General features: G+C 39.1%; 1 protein-coding gene across 3 annotated transcripts in view; it reads left to right on the top strand.

Moving 5' to 3' along the window:
• The window catches only part of Angpt1 (angiopoietin 1), a 229,401-nt gene that overhangs the window by 127,962 nt on the left and 75,293 nt on the right, over positions 1 to 26,146 (top strand). For all 3 annotated transcript variants that reach the window (XM_048457161.3, XM_048457160.3, XM_048457162.3), the window contains exons 2-3: positions 5,403 to 5,558; positions 16,044 to 16,165. In XM_048457161.3, the coding sequence (XP_048313118.2) occupies positions 5,403 to 5,558; positions 16,044 to 16,165 (278 nt within the window). The remainder of the gene's footprint in view (positions 1 to 5,402; positions 5,559 to 16,043; positions 16,166 to 26,146) is intronic.

The following is a 26,146-nucleotide window of genomic DNA, read 5'->3' as shown; positions in this document are numbered from 1 at the left end:
GAATTACTTTACCTTTTTATTGTTTTCCCATATTTACTGATCTATTTTGCTCCATGGTTACTTGGCCATAGTTGAGTAATACCATATGCACCCTGACTCAATGAGAGTCTACTTAATCTATAACATATTTTAAGCCAACACGCCTTGGTCAGATTTTATAGGTTTCAAAATGGTGTTTTCTTAAGAATTACATGGAGGAATTATATTCTTTGTGTATGTCGTTGAAGAGCCATTTCAGGCCTAGACCTGCTAGAGAATGCATTGCACGTGCAAGACTTGTCACAATGTCACTGAGACTCTCCTCGTGAACATGAATTATCAAGGATTCTGAGTCCAGTAATGTCTTCAAGGCTGCCACAAGGGAAAACAGGCCAGCCTCTTACTCCCTACTAAGCAGTGAATACGGACAAGCAATTTATGAAGAAGCTAAAAATGATTGATAACCTTGACTTTAAAAAAAAAACCGTTTTTCTTTTAAAACACTGTTAACTGTCTTCTAGCTGCCTGGATATTTGCTTTTCTTCCAACTGAAGTATTTCTTAGAATATAATTGTCATCTATCGGTGTGCACTACTTAATTAAAAATGTGAAAATTATCTTTGACAAGTTTCGCCCCAGTATTTCTACCCTTCCATTTTATATATTCCTTGCACGAACATCACGTTACAGGATTTGCTAGTGATGATGGCAGCAGTGTGTTTGTGGTTAATGGGTGATTTTCCTCGTTTGCAGGTAAAATCTGCTGGCTTCTCTGGCCTTATTTGAAAGCAATAGAATTGCTCAGCCATAATATATTGTATGATTTTAGGCAGTTATCTGTACCTTCCTTAGTTCTCTTAGTGAAATGAGAAAGATAACATAACGGGTTATTTTAAGAGTTAAATGAGCTACATCTTAATAAATCCTGGTACATATTTAACTTCAGTAGAAGCTGAGTATGTAGTTTCTTCCCCTTGATATGGTTTATATACTTTGTGAGAAATGCAATTGGCTGGAAAAACATACATTCATTGTATTGATATAGCTGACAAATTAACCTCTCCAGATACCTAGGACCTCTCAACCACCTCCAATTAATTTGGCTGCCTCTCTAGGGAAACTGAGTGAAAGCAATCACCCTCCACTGCTTTTCCCCCAAATTAGCAGCAAGGAAGCGAATCTTCTTGAGCTACCAGTGAGATTAATCATCCAGTCAACCAAGTTAGCAAGAGATCAGTGACTCCAACTCTGAGGGTAGTGGAGCATCAGGAGGTTGAGGTGCTAGTGCGCTTGATTTCTATCAAGTCACCCCAAGGGCCCTATTTCTTGAACTAGCAAATGGAACCAGTTTTCCCTTTGTAGGTTCGGTAGAAGAAGCAATCAGAGAATCTGTGTGAAAGTCCATTATAAATACTAAATTATATTACAAAGCTAATATCATTTCCCTGTTTTAAAATATTGTTGGCTTTCCTGTCATTATTTGTTCCAGCTCTTGCATCCCCTTCCTAGCCTGTTGGCCTATTCCTTATAAAAGCCTGGAGTCAGACACTGGCATGGTCAAAAACAGAATAACTTTATCATTCATGTGTCGCCACATAACTCATCAGCTCTTGTGCTCAGTAACTCCTCAGCTTAACATCAACCCTTGCATGTTTAAAATATTAAGCCTTGCAGTAGCCATCATTTTCTGTAAATATATATTGTGAGAGAATATATAAAGCCATCATTTTCTGTAAATATATATTTTTAGAAAATATATGAAGACAATCAAATTTGTTACAAATTGTTCCTGGACGTAGCCCATCAGGGACATCAAGATGGATTTCACAGTTCTGTATCTAGAGGAATGTTTAGAGATAAGATGAAAGTAGGCTTCGTAGTCCTCACACGTTGTATATTTGACTTCAACCTCCCCCTTAGCCTTTAAATCAATGGCATCTGGTTCTTGCTACTTCAGAGTGCCGTTACTTTGTGCACTAAAAGACAGCTAGCGCTAGCCATAACAGCCCCATTTGATTAAAAAAAAAAATTGACTAGAGTTCCATGCACCACAGCAGCTCAAATGAGGATTTCTGTAAGGGTGGGAGACCTACTTTGTTTCTATAGCAGGGACGGCTGACCCGGGAGGCTCTCTGTGGTTGTGATGCATGGTGACACGGCACAGGGATTTGGACTTGATGTTCCAAAGCTCCGCATTAAATAGGAGATTCAATCGTGAAGAGTGGTCAGCATCTGACCTGTCAATAAATCACAAAGTAGCTGAACCTCCATGTTTTCCTGTCCATACCAACACAAGCACTGGGGACTGTTTTCTATGGAACAGTAGTATAATAAAATAACTACTACTTTGTACATATCGAGCACAATTTTCTCAGGTCATCAAATTATCATTTGAATTTCTTGAAACCATGAAATCTGGCATACTAGTACAAGTTTGGTGCCTAAGTCAGTAATTCTTTTCTATTCTCATTTTGTGAACCATGTAAGGTTGGACTAGCATGTAAACAGCTTCACCTTTTTAAGATGAGTAAAACTTTTTCCTATTTGTCCGTCAGGTGAATTAGACAATATGTTAGTTACCCAAATAATTTCCATTCTGACACTCATTCCTTCTTCAGTGACCAACCATTTACAGTTTACATACAGATGCTTTTAATATGGACAATGTCTTAAAAAGCATTGCTTTTTTGGCTGAATCAGAATGATGTAGAAGAGCTTTTCTAAACAAATACTGTCTTGATAAGTACCTTAGGAATTTTCTAGCATGGTGCGCCTCATTTGCATGTTGAAAATCCCTTTCTGCAGTTTTAACAAATAATCAGGGACATTGAATTGCATGTAAAATATACATAGTCCCCAGATAATCCTGGCTGGATAGATTAATGGCAAAGAATGTAGACTTAAGATATAAAAAAGTAGAAAAGCATGTGGAAGTTGGGTGAGCGAGTTATTGCTTGATCATAAGCAAGTGACTTTTGGGTTCCTAAGCTTCCCCATTTCTACCTCCAAAGCAGCACAGACAAGACCAGCAAATCTTCGTGAGTTTAACACCTTAAGGTTTTATCAGGTAAAGAGAAGCAGCTTAGTCTGATGCTTGCTGTGCAAAAAAGAGGCAATTGACCAATGTTAGCTGTAAATGGCTGCCGTCTTCACAATGGAATCTCACATGCCATTTTATAAGATATCCATAAAAGCCTCAAATTTCCTGGACAACAAAGGATCATACTTCTGATGTTGGTCTGTCAGAGGCTTCTCGTGCTACACATCTATCATATGTAAAGGGACCAATAATCTTTTGATTATGCTAAAGCATAAATCAATGTGATTGAACAAAAAAAATACCTTGGCTGCTCAGGGGAAATTATTGGATCATGCAACTTACACGTGAATGTCCAGAGGTCAATCTAATTAAAAACATGCCTCTATCCAGGGACTTGCAACATTTGTCTACCGCTGTCACCCGGCTTCCCCATCCATCACCTTCCTATCTGTCTTTTTTCCTAGACTGCTTTTCTTAGGTTGGCTTTGCTTTTGTGGTGGTGAACTTGAACATCTACTGTACCAGGCATCTAGTTTGCTAGTATGAGAATCTCAGAGGCGAACGAAGTTTTCTTGTGAAGAATTCTGAAACTGAAGCTTCATGATGTGGCTCGCTATACCTTTCCATTTTTGAACAAGTCTCATGGCAAATTGAATGCAGTACACTGTAGATTTCCAGGTTCAAACATGAACATATTTTAGAAACGGTGGTGGATTAACTCTATCCGAAGCATTTACTTTTGAAAGAGGCACAGATAATTACACAAAAGATGGTGGAGCTATCATTAGGAGCATGATTCACAAAAGGAGAGCCTTTCACTGTTTTGGCCAAGCCTCTGGTCCTCTACCATTTTTTGGTTGTTGAAATGAGGTAATTTAAAGAGAATAAACCCAGGATTTGGGTCTGAGGCCAGATATTTTGCTAAAGTAACTTTTAGATATTTTATGATTTATTTTGCATTTGTAGTAAAAAACCTTATATTGATGAAATACGAATTCAGGAATCATCAACAATTAGTTTGATTTTCGTTTTGTTCATCTGGACCAGAGCCAAGATAGATACGTAGAAGTCAGCAATGGCTGGTGTTAGAGAGGCTATTGCCAAGGATTCAGTGGGGATTTTACATTTAGGCTCTATTTATTGCATGATAATGATACTATGGAACTTACAATATGGATGCATTATAGTTCACTGAATCAATAAAAATCATGTAGCTGTTAATGATTTCCAACTCAGCTTGTTAAGCACGACTTGGCAGAGCTAGCAAGTGGCTGAAAGTGTTTGTATGCGAGTTAAGGACTTCAGTGCTCCAGTCCAAGTTTGACTGTTTGTGTGGTGTGTGGCCTTGGATCTGATGGCTCTGGGATGTAGTTTCCTCATATGAGAAATTGGGTAATAAAACACAGTCACCACACAGCCGTGGTGGAGAGTTAAGAGCACTGACGGGTGGTGCTGGCTTCTTCTGCATTCTTTAAGCAGTGCCTATGCTGTTTCATTCTCCCAGGTGCCTAACAAGCTCCCCACCCCCACCCCACAGTCAACCACTTAATAATTCTTGTTGGCCCCTATGGTACCATCTATTTTATGGTCATTGTGTTCTCTGAGATGGTATCATAAAGGGATAAATTTTGCCCAGGCGAGACGGGCAAATGGTATTTTATGAACTGCAGTTTCATTGCCTTCTTTTGGAGCTTTCAAAGGAGCAAGGAGAACAGTGAAGGCCGGCTCCCAGGCTCTGCAGCTCCTACCATCCATCAATGATGATGCTGTAGTACTGTTTTGAAGACTTTTTTAATGGGTACCCACCCTCCTCTTACTCCCTGTCTCATTCTCTCAATACAACCTGCTTTGTATCAGTGGGAAATAGAAACAGTATGCTGAATTCTTCTGAGGTGAGTAGTCAGCGTGGTAAATAACCAAAAGACCAAAGCAGTAAAATTTACCTTTAAATTATTTGCTAAATCACCCGCATTCTTGCTAGGTAGCCATGGGCTTTATTATCGGCTCTTTTCCATTCTGTTTCCTTGACTATACAAAGAAAAAAATAAAAAATGAAAAAAAAAGAAGGCAACCAACTGCCTCCTTCACTTCATTGCTGTGAGGGTTAGATGAGATCATGTCCACAACAGGAGAGTGGAATCTCAGTGAAAATTCTCCTTATGATTTGCGGTTATCATGTGTACATGTCTGTGTGTAAAGAGTTTGTTAGCAGTTGGACTGGTGTGTGTCCGACTTCCTTTCCTCAGCCCCCTGACATGCGAAGGATATCTGCCAGATGGCTAGTCTGCCAGCTGGGTCTTGTTTGGTCATTGTAAATATTGCATGCCCCAAACAGGGAGGCTTTGCTTATAATCTTGCATGCCTTGTCCTTTATCTCTTGTAGCTTGAGAATTACATTGTGGAAAATATGAAGTCGGAGATGGCCCAGATACAACAGAACGCGGTTCAAAACCACACGGCCACCATGCTTGAGATAGGAACCAGCCTCTTGTCACAGACTGCAGAGCAGACCCGAAAGCTGACAGATGTTGAGACCCAGGTATGCCCCCAGGGCCAGAGTCACATTCTCAACCAGAAAATTATTTTGAACTTATTCTTTTGTTTACTCCATAAACTCAGAGCCTATTTCAGCATGAGACTTGGAGAAGCATATATTTTTCGTTTACTGGTAACAACAACAATGAGTGTTTGACAAGCTATGCATGCTCTATTTGCATTAATGAAGTTGAATGTATTTAGTGTTTGCGAAAACAGAGCAGATAAGAATATCTAATCAGTATTAAGTTCAAATAAACACAGCAGCTCCCAACTGTGCTATGACTTGTGTCAAACAAACTAGCCATGTGGGTCTAACTGGTGCCTTTGACAAGCATTTTTGACCTGTCTTGCTTTGTCTCTGTTAATGCTCCAGGGGGTAGCGGCTTCTGCAGTGGCCTATTCATTCAATACATTGAAAGGAAAACCTTGTGTGCACTGAGCAGGACTAAACATGCGTCTGAATATACCTGCATATTTGAGTAGAAATTAGTAAGGATGCTTTTTTAACTATCATGGTCAAAAATGTCACATTGAAGCACTGTAAAGAGATGATCTCTTAGTACTGTTAGGTGTGGCTTCTATGATCCCACCATGATAACCTTCTGAACTTGCAGTGTGGGTGACTCTGCTTCAGTGTAGCTGATTTTTCTCAGGGCTGAAATCTGCACATGCAAATATGCCAATGCAAAAATGGTGCAATATTTATACTTTATTTAATCTGTGTCAGTGACATTGCAGACTATGTGTTTATATATAAAGAGAAATAATAAAGATGATTTATAATGGACAAAACATTTTCTTTAAACTCCTGGATTCCGAGATACAAAACACCTTAATGGAAGCCACTTAAAGCCTGTAGGTAAGGTAGTAGCACTGATCTCTCTCACTAACATAATTACAGAATTCCAGACTCAAACTCTGGAGTCCTCAAATTTCTTCCATTGATTAATGATACCAATTCTCAACTAGTGGAATCAGAATCTAAATATTGATCACACTGGGTAGATAAATAGTTAAGATTTTGAAAAATACTCCTCCCCCTTTGAATCATTATCAGATCCACACGGAGTACAGGGAATGGGACCTATATCTCAATACTAAACAATACAAGGTGTATTTACTCATCTCTTATCACACACAAAAAAGCATGCTGATCTATACAATATCGGTTTCATGTTTTACCTGTAATAAGATTGTATTTTTCCCTTCATTTAAGTCAGAAAGCTTACCACCTGCTGCAAACATTTTCATAAGTTCAAACCTGAAGACACTGGCAGGTAAAGATGCTTTTTGCTAAGTCTAAAGACCAGAGTTCTATTCTCAGAACTCACACGGTGGAAGGAAAGGACCCCAGCATGCTCCTGCACATCCCCACACATGCACGCACACAGAGACCTTTATTAATGTGTAAGTCTCTCTAAAACTTTCTCTGGGGTTGTTTTCTTCTCCTCTCATCTAGGAAGTTGCTGCAGTGGTTGAGGAAAATGATACCTTCATTAATATTCTAATCTCCAAACTATAAAGGCGGATGCTGTGCAAGTTTTTCAAAGTAAAATTTGTTCTGCACGTTTTGAGATATGCACATAAAAGTCAACGAATAAAGACAAAATAAAACTCCCTGTGTAGAACAGTAAAAATTCATCATGAAACCAATTAAAGCTTAGTAGATATAGCAAGAACATTTTTCAGATAGACAAAATAAAAAAAATAATTGCAAATCCTTCAGAATTAACAAAAAGAGGGAACTAGGCAAGCATAATCTACTTTACAAATTGAAACCTTTGTAGTCTTCTTATTTTTGTTTGAACATCTTACAGTCACTGATGTTTGTGGTCCAAACCTTTATAAAGCAGGTGTGTACCCACACGTTGTATATTTTAACTATTAGGACAGGATATGTCCTTCTTCAACATAACCACTTAGTGCAGCCACATCTTGATGTAGGGTCAAGGTCAAGTTTATAAAAGAATACTGAAACCGCAGCGCATTTATATGTGATTCGTTTCTAGGAATTTAAAAGCTGAAGGAGGCTTCTGCTCTGACCAGGTTGGCTCTTGCATTTTGCTCTGACATTCACCTAACTTGGCTTGACACTTTGATTTTGCTTTTCTTAAAACTGACTTTAGGCTGTTCAGTACTGGAGGATCAGGCAGCAATGGCTTAGCCTCATTTGTGCGCCCCAGCTCTCACATGATGATGTTGTAAAGATAAGCAACTTATTGCTTGGTCGTCCTCGGTGACCTAGATGTGCTCTTTCACAGGAGGTGGCAGTGTTATGGTTTTGTGAGTGTGTAAAGGATCCCCACACTCGATGACCATTATACTCAGAAAAAAAATGCTGCATGGTGAGCCCACCTAAAAACATTGCTGGCCATGGGGGGTGGGGATAATGAGAAACTCAAAGCAGAGAAAGCCTGTTCTTCCTTCACAGCCCAGCAGAACACCGCCAGCTCTTATCACTATCACCTGGCATCTCCTCTCCTTCAAGCTCCTCTTTTGCATGGAGGAGTTAGGATCAGGAATTATTCATGTCCCTCTCCTGTTGCATAATCTCCTCCCTTTCTCCTCTGGCAAATTTGGCATATAGGGAATTATCAGATCAACAAGCCAAATTAAGTCTACTTTTAGTCATCTCCTTCGCTCGGTTTTAAGCAATCTTACACATGTGTTAACTCTTACTAGCAAATATTTTCTGCAAACGTATGTAGTCTTTTTTCAAATACTTTTTCAAAGATGAGGACACCCAAATAAAAAGTGATGTGAAACATTAGTTCAGATGAAAGAATTAGTGAATATTAGGTTGAGAATTTAAACAGTTTGATATCAAAATCTACATGCTCATCTGTCTACCCATGCTGATCTCTCGCCTCCGCTTCTGCTTTCACTGTAAGACTTTAGGACTTTAGATTTAATGCAGAGATAGCAAACTACGCACTAATCTTAACACTGGTGACAGTCTCTGATATGCAACAAAGATGCTGCTGCTTTCCTGGAAGATGTTGCTGCTTTCCTGATGGTGGGAAGGGCAGGCCCACCCACTCACATCATTCCCTCATGTGCCAGTCAGTTCATCACTAAGGCCTTAGTGCTGTCCTTGGCAGCTGCCAGCTCTGTCAACCATAGGAAAGCACTGTAGAATGGCATCTCAAGTTTTCTTCAGTCTCCAACAGGTCCCAGCACTATAGTAGTAGACACGAAATTCAGTCACATTTGAACAGATCTATTTTGCGTATTTCCATGATGCAAGTTGTTCCAATAGGTGGTTTGCAGACTGCAGAAGTACCCGGAGCAGTAATTACGTCCAGTGACTTCGAGTTCAGGTGGGAAAAGGTATCCAGGTCCGTTTTCTTTTCTCTTTCTGTCAGGTGTAAGCACACCTTTCCAGTGCGTTGCTGTGGGAACTGAAATTGACCAGTGACCCCAGCTGCTGTACTCTCAAACCCATCAGGTATTGGCAGAGACCACAATTCTCTACAGCCATTTCTAAGCCATGACTCACTGTGGCAGGATACTTAGTCTTGTTCCCAGGAGCTTGAGAACTTTGCTGACACATGACTTTGGCTAAGGTTTTCCTATCGCCTGTTGAATATAATTATGGCTGTCTTGAGGGCTAAGACTTCCATCTAAGGCCCCTTTCCCTCCCCTCTTATTCACTGGGATAAAGCCTGCACCCTAATCCGAAGGTTGTCTCCTGCTCCTCCCACTTATTCCCAGTCCCCTTTCTTAACATTTGCTCTAATAAATTCCCTGTGCATCTAATCCTACTCCTCTGTATCTCGGAGATCAGTAACCATGACAACTGTTGTTAGGTTCACAACAGCAAAGTTAGAAATTTAAAGCCGTTCCTGAGAAGTCTCTGGAATAAGCACACCTCCTGAAACAACAATCAGTTTCCTCTCAAGTCTACACTCGAAGGTCAGCTCTAAAAATTGAACTGCGTTTCTTTAACTCAATGAGGGTGTAGTTTAATAAACTCTTCACCTTGACTTAGCTGAAATGATGGCGAAATAAATTTGCTAGGGGTCTTAGAAGGAAAATACTTCGGTAATTAGTTTGTATAAGTCACTGGAACAAGGCTCAGAAAACTCTGGACCACAGTGGATATGTGGCACGGCATTCCTTTCTAAAGCTGTGCTAAATGCAAGCACGTTTATCCACGCGCGTGTTGTCCAGGGCTGCTTCCCTGCTCTCACAGCAGGTTGCACCAGAGTTATTGCAAAGACAACATGGCTTGTATGTCAAGGTTTTGTTTGTTTCTTTCTAATTACTGTCACAAAACACCCACCAGAAGCAACTTAAGGGAGCAAGAATTAGGTTTGGCTCACAGTTTGAGAGTACAAAATTCATGACGTGGGCAAGGCCACATCAGGAGTGTGTAGCCGGAATTGGTCACATTTCACTGGCTCAGAGAGCAGAGGGATCTGAGGTTACAACCAGAACAAACTATACACCATAAGGCCTACTCCCTAGGGGCCCATTTCATCCAATGAGTCCCCAACCCATAAAGGGTCTATCATTTCACCAAACAGCATCACCAGCTGGAGACCAAATGTTCAAACACACGAGCCTTTTGGGAGCATTTCACATTCAAGTAATGCAAGCTGACCAAGCTGACATGGTTACTCTCTGGCCCTTTACTGAAAGTCTAACACACTCTTCACGTCAGTGTTAACTAGAAAGAAAGGATTTTCTCTTTCTTTTCTAGTACCCATCATTGGGATTTTTTAACAGGACATGATGTCTATCAAATGCTCAATAATTGCTAGTTAAGTAATTAAATTAGCAAACACTAATCATAATATATTTGGATTTTAGCCCAAGGCCGTGTGTTCATAGTAATATACATTAAAAAAAAATAGCTGATGGCCCAGAATATGACTCAGAAAGATAACCTACTGAAAAAAAGTGACTGAAGTAGAAATTGTGCCAATATTTTTTTTTCTGTACTCTAAAGGACATGAGAAGTTTGGCCCCTTCCTGCCTTATTGTGATAATTTAATGTGTCTGTGAAAGGAGAAATTCGGTGTCATCCACTGCCACAAACCGAGAAGCAAAGGACGGCTAGAGAGAAAACATTTGCTAGCAGGAGGCATGGATCACAAGGTCACCGTTCTTAGGCAGAGGAGTTGTTTGTTCTTAGTTATCTGAGCTTTTAGGAAGAACAGAGACGCTAAATTCAAAGAGCTATGTGGTTAATTCTAATGAATAAGATAATTCAACCTGTAACGTCTGTGTCTGTTCAAAGGCACCAAATTTACCAAATTTCACAAATAAATACAGTTATCTTATAAATAGGGCACAGAGTTACATTATTAGGGTATAATTAGACTATGTGAGAATTCAATACATGAATAATCAGATATGATGAGGTTACTCTAAGCATTATAAATGTTAATACATTTGGTTAATATGAACATATTATATGACATAAATATATGTCACAATTTTCATATAGTATTAAATGCATACTATTAAAACATGACTTATAATAACAATGTTTTTTTCAAGGTTCCTTAGTTTCCACAGTAATTTTGCAGGTAATTTGTTTTCTAACTTTAGTGATCTCAATGAATTTAGGTCTACCTTTTACTTCTTACCACCCACTCCACTAATGAATAATATTTTAAGAAACTAGGACAATCGTTTGATAACCTCTCGTATTCTGGCATCGCCTGAGTATTTATTTGCAATGGCTTTTGATTTATTTTTTCCATAACTGCAGTTCCTTTAAACTGGAAGTTGCTATGTGCGAAGGGTTCCCGGAGCAGAGTTAAGCAGTAGGGCTGCTTTACGGAACTGCTGATCACTTTGTGTGTGGTATCTCACTGGGAGGTGAAAAGACAGATTGCCATCATGCACTCAGGGATTTGGATGCAGTCAGAGTATTAGCGGCCACATCACTCCATCTCCAAAACTCACTTTCCCTCTATGAAGTAACCAAGCAACCCACAGAGTGGTTCTTCATCACTTTGCCCCTTATTGACCAAAAACTTATTTTACTGATAATGCCAAACAGTGAATGTCTAGCTCTCATCCTTTATATACTGACCAGCTTTCATACTCCCATAACATCTGATTACATTGTATGTTGCTACCTTTGCTTTATTTGAAGAAAAAAATGAAGTCAACTGCATACATGTGCCCAGCAGGGAAGACTGTTTCAAGGCCAAGGTGTACAGAGAGATTTCCTTTTGTGGTTGCTGTGTTCTCTTTTAGTAACGACCTTTTGGTTAATGTGGGTTTTAAATTAACTACTCTTAAAAATATTAAAAGAGCCCATCTAAATTCCCTAGCTCACTTTTTCTTGAAAATAAATAATTATTATTCTTTTATGAAAGAACGGAACTCCTTTAGTACACAAGTCCTCCATTTCAGAGCATACACTTTCTTTACTCCATGGCATACTCTGGGAAACTTGAGCACTGACATCAGTCCCTGGGGACTTGCTGAATATATTCTTCACTCTTTCCTGTCTTCATTTTTTTATTCCTCTTAAACTTTTTTTTCCAGTGATATGGTTTTGGGATGTGTTTAAGCTAAGAAGAACATGTCTTTTGTCATCTTAATGGAATACTTCAATTATTGCCAGCAGCAAGTTCTGTAGACACATGCAAGGCAGTGGTCAATTTATCATAGTTTCCTACAATTCCCTTGGATGCCCAGATTTGAACTTCAAGTCTATTTGAACACTTCAGTGGGGTGACTTGAAATAAAACAGCAATGGAGTCAAGATGATGGGAAAAGAGAAGAACATGGTATTTGTGCTTAAAAGTAGCCTCGGTTGCCCAGCACTTATCCTGGATTTCTGAGATTGGTCAGCTCCCATCTTCCATGTCAGATAAATCTTTAGGTTTGGGCTGCAACTACTCATGTGGGACTGTCGCCTTCCATGGTTATTGTCTAACCTGCTTGGTACATTGTCAGCATGTCTTCCAACACACAGTTGGTTACCCCAGTGTTCTTGACTTTTTGCTGGAGGACTTTGGACATAGCAATGTAGGCCCTGTGTAACTGACATGACAGTATGGTAGGAAATCACCACATGAGTGAAAGAAAAAAAATACAGGATTATCTTCAATAGTGGAGATTGCAGAAGGAACGTAGGATGGAGACAAAGGATGAAGAGCATGGGGGTAGAAATTTCTTAGTCTTGGCAGGACATACCCCTGAGCATGTTTTGAATAGAAAAGAAGCTTCTTCTGCATCTGGGAGGGAATGGGGATTCCAGCCAGAGAGATGCGCAGGTACAAATGCCCTGAAGTGAAAGGGAATTTGGCAAATGGAGCGGAGAAAAGATGGTGAAAATAATTATAATGAGCTGGGCTGGTGGCAGGAGTGACAGGCAGTCAGTGAACAGGGTGCTGATCTCATGCAGTCTGTGGACCACACACAGCTCTTTGAGAGGGAAACTACCTGCGGAGAGAATCCATTAGCACATCTAGCATAGAAAACACCGCAATCTCCCTTGTTCTTACAGAAGACCCATTGCTCTGGGACAGTGTAGACTAGAGACAAAGAAAGGGCAGATCAATAACAGCCATGGTTGTAAGAGGGTTAGATACAGGTATTTCATGGTCAATTCCAGATGGCGACTCCATCCCGTTTCCAGGAAACATAGAGCACGATGTGCATTACTCCCTATAAGCAAAACATTTGGTCTTTGAGTGCATCGGGAAGTGTGTCCTAGTTAGGGTTTCCAATGCTGTGATGAAGCCATGTGACAAAGGCAACTGGGGGAAGAGACTGTTTTATCCTGCAAACTCTCAGGTCATAGGGACGGGAAGACAGAGCAGGAGCTCAAGCCGAACCCCGAGGAGGAACCAAAGCAGAGGCCAGGGAGGAGCGCTGCTTCCAGGTGTGTTCTACATGGGTGGTTAAGCCAACTTTCTTAGACTATCTGAGGCCACCTGCTGAGGGGTGACAGTGCATTAGTCCAGGTACTACTTCATTGATTCCCCTCTAGGTCAATCTTCTTATTAATTATTTTATTTAATTAACATTTTCTCCATTTATTTTACATACCGATCACAGTTTCTTCTCCTTCCCCTCCTCCCATCCTACCCCACTCCCCATCCAGTCCTCCTCAGTCTTAAGACATTCTTTCAATTAAGAGTTACTCTTCACAAATATGTCCAGGTTTGTGTCAAGTTGACAAAAAGCTAACAAACGGATGTGATCTCGGGAAGTAAGGCAAATGAAAGCAAAGTAAGCTTGAGGTACCTGTGAATGATGGGTTTAATCCCATGAGATGGCATACCTGCTTTTTATTCATAAGCAAATATTGGCTGTCTTTTCTCTATATCAGGTACAGTTCGATCACAAAAGTACCCTGAATGTTTCACTCCTTATTTCAAATATTTGTAAATGGTCATCCAGTAAACAAAAAACCCCCAAAAACTAGCCTGGGGGAAAATGATGACAGTTGCCCCTAACTTGGGAAAACTCACGGACTTTAGACTCATAGAAGGAGATCCTGCAAGGGATCAAGCCAGGCCCTCCACATGCAGGCAACAGTTTCAAAGCCTGGTCTCTTTGTGGGACCCATGGCAATGGGACCAGGAGCTATTCCTAGTGCAGGAGTTGGCCTTTTGAAGCTCATTTCCCATGGTGGGATGCCTTGCTCAGTCTTGACGTGCAGGAGCGGGTAGTGATGCTTGGTCCTGCCTCAACTGAATGTGCCAGGCTTGGTTGACTCCTTATAAGCGGCCTTACCCTTTTGGAGTAGTGGATGGGGGGGGGGAGGGTTGAACAGAAGTGGAGGAGAGAGGGGGCACTGTGCTTGATATGAAGAATGAATAAAAAAATATTTTTTACAAAAGTAAAAATATTGATGAATGTAGCCTCGGTCTGAACTTTTGCTTTTGAAATACATCTAACTTTAAATAAAGTGACAAGGAATACCTTTTTAAAATAATATTTGTATTTATTCTCTGAGAATTTCATGCAGCATACTTGGATCATGTACACCCTTCAGTCACTGTTCCCTTTCCATTTTCCCCTCACTGTCTCCAGCTTTCTGTTTTGTTTTCCTTTCTCACCTTGAGACCACTTTTGCGTTGCATAGCTACTCTTGGGAGCAGGGCCTGCCTTGAGTGTGTTCTCTGATGAGCCTCACATCTTTCAAGATTTGCTCTCCCAACAGTCATCAAATGCCAATAGCTAGTGCATAGTTTCATACCTACACTTCAGCCTCTGTGCTGGGACTTAGTCTGGAGCTCTACAGGTGTGGGTGTGTTGTTACAACCACCGAATTCATATGTGCCTGGAAAAAAATACATTATTTAAAAAGTTTTTAAAACCCCACGTAGCAGAAAAGTAATTTTAAAGTAAATATAGTCATTGAAAAGGTCTAATCCAAGCTATTTTCCTCATTTTATCCTGTTTCTAGTCTAAAAAGGAATGAGGCGATGAGGAGGGAGGAGGAAATGCTAAGATGAGGCGTTTATACTTTAAAATAGATAACTTGCTATTATTCTTTTACAGATTAAGTTTTCATAGATATGAATTTGAAGTCAATAATAATCGTATCTACTGCTTACAGAATATGTTAGAATTTTAAAAACGTTCTACTCAAAAATAATATATACAAAGAAATAGCTTGATAGACAAGGAAGGAAAGAGCCCTTCTTAAGATTTTGTATCTGAGGCACTGGCCTCCAAGATCCTTCTCTGTCTTATTATTACAAACACAGAGCCCCATTCCACGGCAGTTCCTGCCGCCATAGCTCAACTCAAGCATTTCAGTGCATCTTCTAAAGGTTCAGCTAGATCCCCGCTTTAACCCTGCCCAATGGGGGAGGAGCACTCCTGCGCCGACACTGTTAGAGCAGGACTGTAGATCTGATCCTGATATTGAAAAAAATAAATATTTTCAGATTTCTTTTTATCATGTAGGCTCAAAGTCTCTGGTTAGAAACTCAGGTCTTGACTTGGTTCCTGTGTGAATGTGTACGGCTCTGGACTCCAGTGTTCTCATTCATAAAATGACATGGTCGCCAGATGAAACTGTCAAGGAACTGAGATAATATATGGAAGCTCTCTTTGGTTAACCCCATGCCACAGTAGCCAACCAATAAATGTGTGGTCAGACATCACTCCCGACTATCTCAAGAGTTGTTTGTATTTCCAATTGAATAAGGCAATAGGTCTGAGTAGGTGTATCCTATACATCTCCTAATTATTCTAAATGGTCTATAATATCAAGACATTGGATTAGCAATCTGTTTTGTGCTTGTAAAATTTGAAGATAAAATATATGAGCATAATATATCTTAGAATGTATGGGGTATCAAAATTAGAGTATGCAAATGAATCTAATTCACTTCGGACTCCAATTTCAGTTTATTGCGCACTGTTTGGTAGATTGAACACCACCTGCTTAAGTCATTCTAAAAAACAGTAAGAAAAAAATGATCTTTAAAATGTCTATTGTTTTTCCTACTACTTTCTTTGTGATTGAAATTTAATTTTTAAAAACTCTTTCAAGGTACTAAATCAAACATCGCGACTTGAAATCCAACTACTGGAGAATTCATTATCAACATACAAACTAGAGAAGCAACTTCTCCAACAGACAAATGAAATTCTGAAGATTCATGAGAAAAACAGGTAAGGATTATGGTATCCTAAAAGTACTTTTATGTATACTTCTTTATATCCTCCATGTCAATGGTAACTGAATGTTTACTGTTGTGGATATTTAAAGAACGAAGTCACAAGAGAGGAGGAAGGCACAAAAGCAATCAGTATCTCAACAAGGAGGCCCATGTCCTGCTTCAATTCTTGAGGTGCTTGGTCTTCAGTTGCTGCAATGAGCAACTGTTCAAACAACACCATATATACAAAACTTATTTGATATTTTGGCAAAATAGATGGACAGTTTCTTAGCAGCATCAAATTTGTAACCCTAGAGTAAAGAATAGCAGAGCCTCTTGAACCATTCTTCAGTTGTCTCCCATTCTACTCCCAAGAATCTTCGTGGCATACAATAAGGTTAAATTCAGACAGCTTGTACTTCTAAGAAAATACTTGCCTATAGAATAAGTAGGAAGGAATGTTTTGCACTTAAAGTCATTTATTCTGGACAGAATAAATTTACCTAATTGACTTACGGATATCAGCATAGGGTAGTGTTCAGTGAGGTTAGAGGCCTAACAGGTCTTTGAATTCCACTTTAAGATGTTGAAAGGTGGATCAATGAAACACTAGCTCATTTCAAAGTCATTAACATTAACTGTGGGTAGGGTAGTCTGAGTTGAATGCCAATTCCTGAGGAATAAATATCTTCTATTTCATTGAATTTTCTCCTGAATATTTGGTTATCTTGAAGATGTTTCAACTCTTATCCCCTATGTTCAGTTAAAGGCCTCTGTCCTGGTAGGAAGTAGTTAGATATCACTGTCTGCTGCAGCTAGGCTCCAAGTCAGGGGAGCCTCTGATAGGACTGTGAGCCATCCTACCTTGCAGAAGAACCAGAGACTCACACCATGTGAGCAGCCTGTCCAGGGTCACACACCTTGCTAATGACAGAACAAGGAATGCAATCCAGGTTACTTTTCTGATAGTTCTCTCATCCCCCCGCCCCCGCATAGAACTTCACATGACTACAGCCTAAAGACTTACCCAACCTCAAGCAAAAAATAGACATCAATGCCAACAATTACAATTAAACTCTTGCATGAATAAAAGAAATCTGACTGTTGATATAGCATCTGCAAGGGTCACTCATGCATGATGACTTATATTACCAAGTGTTACATTTATTTATTCTTGTAGGGTGATATGGGATACATTATTTAACAATAAATAAACTTGACAGAACATGACCCTGAACTGGCTGTTTGATGAAATGTTCTGAAATTGAAAATCCTCTTGCAAACTACTATTTATCCCAGCACAGTTACACAATAACCAGAAATATGCATGTGTGTAACAGGTATACTTTACTGCAGTCACAATCAATTTAGGGTCACCACCAAATGTCTTAATTTTCTTGCTGAAGCAAACCCCACTTATAATAATATATTTCAGGATTTCTGTCCAGGAATTTTTAATATGTAGGAGCAATTGAAAGGTTTCATTGTTTTTCTGCATTATTGTTTATTTTTAGAATTATTAAACTAGCTCAAAGTTTTTTAGAAAAGAGAGAAAAATACACAAAGGAAAAATTAAAATAGCCATCCCAACCCACAGAGAAGACTGAATATTTTCTAAGTAGTGTTTTCAAACACGTTTTGCAGAGCCTATCACCATAAAGATGATGAGAGGGTGGTAAAAATCTCTATCAGAAGTGGGAAATGAAAAAAGCCCTTTATAAAAGCAAGTGAAGTAGGAAAGAAACGATGAAATATTGCATTAGTTACTTGGTTAGTTAAAACTTTATGTTCACTTGGCTTAAACAGAGGTCATTCCATTAGCAACGTAAGGATGCTTGTCATGGGCTTGTTCAAAGTGTGAGGAAGAGGTAAAGCCCTATTGTAGCTCTGGGGTGAACTGGCCAGGAGAAGCAGGCCTAACCTGGGGGTTGTGGTGATGGATAATTTTCACAACTCTATGGGGTTAGAATTACCTAGAAGAAACGCCCTCTAAGCTATCTGTGAGGGAGTTTCCAGAGAAATTTAAAGGAGGGAAGTTCGACCCTAAATGTGGACAGCACCATCCAATCGCATGTACTATGATCCCAGCCTGAACAAAAAGGAGGAGGTCAGCTAATCCCAACATTCACCTCTCTCTTGACTGTGGACCCAATGTGATCAACCCTCTCTTCCTGTCACCACCGCTAGACCCTGTCATGGTGGCCTGTACCATCAAACTAGGGGACAGAACAAACCCTTCCTCAAATGGCTTTTGCTGTTGTCACAGCAGGAAAGTGGAGGGAACAAACAGATGCTATCTGCAGCAACCTGCCCCTTCCTGTCCCTTCTTATTGAAACCAAAGGACTGGGAGTATGTTCCTCTCACCAAGGTTTTCTCCCAAGTGCATTTATCAGACTCCTGCTCACTGCAGTAATGTATTGCTATGGGTCAAACTTAGTTATGTAGCTATTTCCAATTGGTTTTTTTCCCATTTTTTTTAGATTAAATGTTAATAAGATGCTTTTTGAGCAATCAGCAAAGTCCCAATAGCAAGTCCATTTCAATCCAGCAATACTTACTCTAGGAGCACTGGCTGATGTTAACTCCTGTGGCGTGAGGTTGACTCCAGACCTTTGAAACTGAGTTTTGTTCTCAGAGTAACAACTCCAGTAATTTTAAAGAAACATAAGGAGTATCTAAACTCAAACTTTTTCCACTCCCAAATTCAGGTAAATTTCTAAAAGATGCTTTTCTAACAAAGGAAGCTACTGCAGACTTTTTTTCCCACTGTAACAGTAAGGAACATGCCCTTCACTTTCAGGATTGGCTGATTGCCTAATAGGATAGAGTCATCAGGATGCCAGACCACCTCAGAGTTAACACTAATGCTTTACTATGTAAATTTAATCAGTCATCATTTCTCTTCTTAAAATTTTAATTTGGTGAGGTGAATTACAAGGAATCTTACTATATCTATTTTATAGTGAAGGTCTGGAGACATAGCCTGGTGATGTATCACCTGCCTAGCAAGCACAAGACCAGAGTTAGGGCTGTACCCTAATAAGTAAATAGACAAATAAAGAAATACTTAAAATTAAATAAAATAGTACATGAATGTTGTTTTGAAGTTTAATAACAATAAGGACATAGAAATTCAAGAATTTTAGAGTAGTGTAATTAGCAGGTTGGTTTATATTTGTATTTCTTTATAAAAATTGTCCAGGAATTGGAAAACTGAAGACATCTATGCATAATGTATTTTTTCAAGTCTGTTCAGAGGCAATCAGTTTCCTTATTTTTTCTGTGATGCCATGAACATCACAGAGATATACCTTAATGTCAACAAAATGTCCCTGCAACACAAATCTTGACTGCATTCCACAGTGCTGTATAGATCGATCTTTGGTCCCTCTCTCAGCAGACTTGTCAGTGCCTCTGACTAATATCTTAAAAAGTTGCTAGAATACAATCGTCACGGCTTCTCTTACTGATATGTGCATCGTCTTCGCCTCTGCGCACTGACTCTCACTTCACTCTTGGGATACTGTTGGTTTCAAGTGGGAAACATGGGTGCTTAACTACAAAAATAACTGACACTCTTTGCTGTCAGTGGTATTAAAAGAAAAACTGATGCCCTTACCGGTCCGGTCAGTTGTATTCATATATCCTCTCCTTCCTTCCTTCCTTCCTTCCTTCCTTCCTTCCTTCCTTCCTTCCTCCTTCCTTCCTTCCTTCCTTCCTTCCTTCCTCCCTTCCTTCTCATTTTATTTCCATTTCCCCCTTTCTTAACAAATATATATATGTTATATATATCTATATTATCTTTATCTCTATCTAATATATATACATATATATACATATATATATATATGCACACAGACAGACAAACAGACTCTCTCTCACACACACACACACACATACACACACACACACACACACACACACACACACATTGGGCCATTCCATCTTGACTTTTTAAGTTTTTTTAAAATTTTTGTGAGAAATTCAAACTTAATCAGGGTTTTTGCATTTTTATTTGCTAAATGTGACATTTGCCCTTTTGGAATAAGGTCTTAGTCCCTCAGTATGGAACTAGTGTCACAGATTTGGCACCAGGAGTATTGAAAGCTTAAGTCTAGGAAGAGTGTACCAACATAATTTTTATATAGCACTTACTATCCTTTCCTATTCAATTATTCTCATTAGGTAATGTTGTTATAGTTAATACATTTCTGGAAGAAGGAGAGAGTAATATAAACTAAGCTTTGCTTCCCCCCAAGGATGTTCCCAGCTGTGTCTGGCTATTGTTATGGTAGGGACTTACACAGATAAGACTGGGAGCTAGCCCTCAGAAGTGTTGCCCACATCTTTTGTGATTGGAATTATACTCCACAGGCAAACTGATGAAAAACTCCCTTTGTTGTTATTAATAAAACTGAGCCAGGCTGCTTTTTGACAGGAACTCTAAACTGGCACAAGTGTAAAGGGCTTCTCCTTGTGGACCAACCTCTTGGAAATCCGATTTGACACATCTGACTTTTCCTCTAATCAAATTTTAATTGTTGTATAAAAGTGAGGTGTTCTTCCACATATAACTTATGTCATTTACTGCTAATGATAGACTTTTAGGATCATAACAATTCCCCTTTTCTTGTAATACAGGTATTTTGAGAAGAGTTAGGTTAGTTAAGTCTCTTGGATTATAATTTAATATATATTTCTATATTCAAACAGATAAAAATTTCCATGTATTTCATGCCCCTATTGACACTTGTTTCTTTTTCATTCTGGAACATCCGAGGGTGATCCATGAGGGCATTTTCCTAGTGGACTCAGCTTCCCACATGACTGTATTCTTGCAGCTGTCTGTCTGACTTCCAGCTCACGCAATGGCGTGTGACCCAAACAGCTACTCTTAGGTCACGTATCCTTGTCTGCCCCATTTTTAAGAAGTGATTTTCTTCAAACAAACCAAAAATATCCTTTCGTGATACATAGCATATTTCCCCCACTCTATTTATTGTTTTTGTTTGTTTGCACATGATCAGTGGAAGGAGAGGCATTCTGCCGAGCACTATCTAAAACAGCAAAGGCAGTGTCCTCCCAAGTGAGCAGAGAAGAGGTCAAAGTCTAATGTTTACACTTTTATAAATAGTTAATTGATCTTAGCTACCTATTCTTTATGTGAATCTTAATCCCCCAGATACAGCAAGAAGCTATTTCTACTAGGAGGCATCTCTGAAATGTAAGAACAGCATGCCCGAGTCAGCCAGGTCTGGTTTGAATCAGCCAATACACTTTCCAGAGGGGATTATCTAAATTAAGCTCTGCTTCCTCCCCTAGGAATGTCAGGAGTTGTGTCTGGGTGTGTGACTTAGCAGCTTTGAGAAAGATTCCTGTCTTTGCAGCCAAGTCGGTGAGCTAGCCTCAGGAGTATCTCCCACCTCTTTGGCAGAGAAAAAAAAAAATCATGTTTTATAGTTAGGATTATACTACACACACATGCTGAGAGGTCTTGCTGACTTACATCCTGAAAAATTAAGCATAGCGCTTTCAGGGCTGAGTTTGGATTTGGGGCCTCATTGGATTCACTTTTTCATCCCCTAAGTACCCCAAAGCACCAAGCAGGAATAGGATAGCTTCACTGCTTGTTTTCCCAGAAGTCTCACAGAGATGACTGAGAATCTGCCAGTCTGCTTTCTTTAGGAAATTTTATTTTTGTTGGTGGAATACCAACCTAATTTTAAAACATGGTATTAAAAACAAAATCACTTAAGGGAGACTTGGCATCCCATCTCTATGTTTAAAATACACAATTAAAAAGCCAAACAAATGGAAATCTATTAGGCTTTGCTTGTGATAGGGTTAGGATGACCACACAATGAGGTATTTTATGTGCCACATTTTGTGACAGTCTTCTAATATTACCTCATTTCTTCTGACCAAAAATGATGGAAAAAAAGGTGAGTGTGGTGGCAAGCATCTCTAGTGTCAGGACTGGAGAGGCAGAGTTAGGTGGATCTCTATGACTCTGAGGTCAGTCTGGTCCACATGATTAATTCTAGGATAGATAGGCTGCAGCTGCAGTGTTACAGAGTGAGACCCTGTCTAAGGGGAAACAATAGAGAAAGAAAAGAAGAAAAGATGGGCAGAGGTAGTGCATGGCTTTAATCCCAGGACTGGGCAGGCAGAATCAGGTGAAGCTCAGAGAGTTCAAGGGCCACTTGGTCTAGAGAGTGAATTCCAGGATCCCCAAACTGTTACACAGAGAAACCTTTTGTGTGTGTGTGAGTGTGTGTGTGTGTGTGTGTGTGTGTGTGTGTGTAGGAGAATATACATCAATGAAATTTTATTCAACTAACCAAGTGGGCATCACTCCACTAGGCAGATCCAATCTTTTGAATTGCAACACCACACTGACATCTACAAAGTTCTACATTCAAGGACAACAAAATTGAGTTGTTAAAAAGAGTTAAAACTTTTCAGTAATGATTGCTGTCTTCATGTGTATTCATAGCTGTCTTGGAGGCTGCCTCTGAAGCATGGGTCTCCTCGCTAGGTTTCAAGGCCATATATTGGACTTAATTGTTTTCCAAATGGAGAACACAGGTAGGCAGAAGAATATTGTAGAAGAAATTTCTCTCTCACAATTGAGTATACCCAAAGGGAAAACATTAACACATTTACACAAAGGTGGGGCATTCAGGCTTTCTTGACAATTGTGTTGACTGTACTGATTAACGACAAGGATACTCTCATTAAGACAGTTCAGAGGAACATGGGACCAGACGCTTGATGGCTCTTCTAACGCCTTTCCAGCTGTCCCTTGCTGCCTTCTAACAACGTAAACATCTGAGTCCGATGTGTGCCATTCACTGTTGCTACTCCTCTCAGGAGTCTTCTAAAGAGTCTGCTATTTCCACATCACAATTAAAAGGCTGAACCTTACAAAGTTCAAGTAACTGGTCCATGACTAAAGAACTAGAACCTAGCTGAGCTCATATTTGTTTCCAGGATAATTTTCTGTTTTAATTACTGTAAGAAAGATTTTCTAGCATGATGCAGCCTAGGGTATAACTGGAGTGGTCATCAAGTGATTGGCTTACAACAAACAAATATAAAATTGGAGAAAGGGGTAGACTGGTTGATTTTGACCTACCAAGGTAAAGACTATTATTTAGTCCTTCCAGTGTTGGAACAGGACATATAAACTCTTTAGTTTACACTGGGAATTTACTAAACTTAGTTGATGTCTTGTCTATCTCCCAGCTGGAGCTATGAGAAATCATGAAGTTAATTATATTTAAGTGATTGAATCTGATGCAATTGCAGGATACTAAATTCTGTCTTACTAATGAGTTACTAAAGAGATATTGATGATTTAATAGTGTTTCGGAGGAAGTGAAAAGCCTTCTAATTAGAGCTATTCCCCATCTGATAAAGCCTTTAAAGGTACTAAAGGAAGGACGAGCTAAGTTCTAGCACTAGATATTATAGTGGATTTAAATGCATTAGCTGTGTATGGTACTGACCAAGGACAAGAGTCTTAAGAGGTCAAGTACTCAGGGCCGAGCATGATGCTCAGTAGCGGAGTGCTGGATTGCACAAATCCCTCACTTCTGTCCCCAATAGCAAGAAAAGAAAAGTCCAAATGTTTATATGGTACGCTATTCCTTATAAGTAGAATCAGGGAAAGAATTACCTTTATCTTCCTGTTCAAGTTTCTTACATTGTGAACTGAGTGGCAGACCCATGTGCCTTCTTCTCAGTTTTAACAGCCTCAGAGCCGAGAGTAATGGAGAGTTCTGAGTCAACTGGGAACCTGAGAACCATCTTAGTCCTTCCCTTTCTCTGCATCTTCTACACTTTGTCAACCTTTGCCGATCTTGATGATTCCCGCCACTGAAGTATTTTTCAAACACATCCAGTCCTTTCTAGCTCTATCAGTTGAGTATATTTAGGTTGGACTCTCATCAATTTTCAACTGTTCCCCTGTTTTGTGCCAGCATGACCTACTCAGGTTATGGACAAAATCATTATTTTTTTTTTTTGAAATACCAATCTTTTTCCTTGTAAAGTTCTTCTACCCATTGAATATTATAGCAGATCAATAAATGTTCAAGTTCTTTAGTTCAGAACACAGTGCCTGGCTGTTAATACAATCATTCTGCAGCATTTCTCCCCTACTGGTTTTAGTTTCAAAGCTACCAGCAGAGATTCTGAGACCAGACTGACTGGGTTTCACTTTCCTCTATTCTTGCTGTAACTAGCTCCATCATGAACTTTTTGTGTGACTCTAGGCAAGTTCATGAGACTCTCTGTGGCTTGTTGGCTAAGGTTGAACATAGAGATGATGATGATAATACTGTTTGAAGTTGACATGAAGATTAATGCTATATGAATGTATATGAAACACAAAGGACAGTGCCTGGCAGGCGTAGCTGTGTTCAATTATGTTAGGTGCATCCCACGTTACTACGTGATGTTATTCTATACTAATTTGATGCTTGAATTGTCTAGCATGGCTAACATTCCTTATTTGGTTGGCAAACTCCTGTTCATCCTTAAAAACTCACTACACACACTGCTTTGGCTCCAGAAGCCATTCTCTAACTCAGTGAGGGAAGTTTCCTCATTACAATCTACATAATACCTACTTTTCTACTGTTATTCGACCCATTCCATGACATGTGTGCTTATATATGTGTGCAGAATGTACAACCTTAAGAAGTAATCTTCTGCTATAGGATATACAGTTTTAAACACTTTTCAAATATTGAATGAATAATGGCCAATATCATACCAGTGATGCTAGCCCCCAAAATGCAGTCCATACACACCTGTGCACACACACGCATGCATACCCACATTCCTAACATAACTAACATACACATAACAAAAATACTTTCAGTGGAAAACACAAATCATATGAGTTACACTTAATACTGAAATCTTTTCACTGTTTTTAACATTATTAAGCTATAATGCTCACATCACAATTATGCACACCTAGTGTCCAACAGTATAGCGGGCAGGGTTCTCAATCTACACTCTGAAGCTCACTAATTCAGTCCAACTTTTAAACTTCTTAACAGAGTGTACAAAATCCATTATCTATAGACTTCTAGCTAATTCATTCCTTGAAAATTTTTAAAAAGTAAGGCAGATCACAAATTACATATGAGTATGTGCAATTAAAGCTCAAAGTTGGCCTGTTTCCACAGCACCATCTTCCCTTGCATCATGCCTTCACACCAATTGCTAAACAGATTGGTTCTTATTCATCTGTACTTTCTAAAAGTTCACTATCAATGCAATCACGAGTATGTAGTGTACATAGTTTTATACAGACATATAAACCTTTAGAATATTGACACAAACACATTCCACATTCTGACATGCAACTATACATATGGACATATTTATATGTTATACACATATATTTTAGATATTATTTTAAATGTAGGATTATTCCTACATTTTATTATCTCATATTATTATTTCATAAAGTATGTCATAAATATATAACATTAATACATGTGTAATTGTTTGGTCATAACTCTTTTTTTCTGAAGAATGAGTACTCACTCATTTTTAATACACTATAATTTATAGTTCAATTTATTCATTTTTTGCTATATTTTTTGTTTTGGTTTGTTTTACATTTTTGATACAGGGTCTCATTAATTGGCCCAGGCCAGCTATGAAGCAAAGACTAACACTGAATTTGTCATATTACACTCCTCCTTCAGCTTCCCAAATGTGGGAGCTAGAGATGCAACTATGCCCAACATATATTTATGTTTATACTTATAAAATATTATTCATTAGATATATCTTGATTGTTTAAAATTTTGCAAAATGTAGACAACTACTTTGAATTTTCTATTCTCTTTAATTGTGTGTGTGTGTGTGTGTGTGTGTGTGCTCTAATTTTTCAAAATACCCCTGCTATGCTTACTAGGGTATCGGCTCATCATGCTTATAAGATACTTGTATTTCTTCTGTGACTGG

This window comes from Myodes glareolus, chromosome 19, assembly GCF_982192425.1.
Source record: "Myodes glareolus chromosome 19, mMyoGla1.1, whole genome shotgun sequence".
NCBI classification, from domain to species: domain Eukaryota; kingdom Metazoa; phylum Chordata; class Mammalia; order Rodentia; family Cricetidae; genus Myodes; species Myodes glareolus.
The sequence above is the reverse complement of the archived record's forward strand: the minus strand, read 5'-3'. Positions and strand labels throughout refer to the sequence as shown.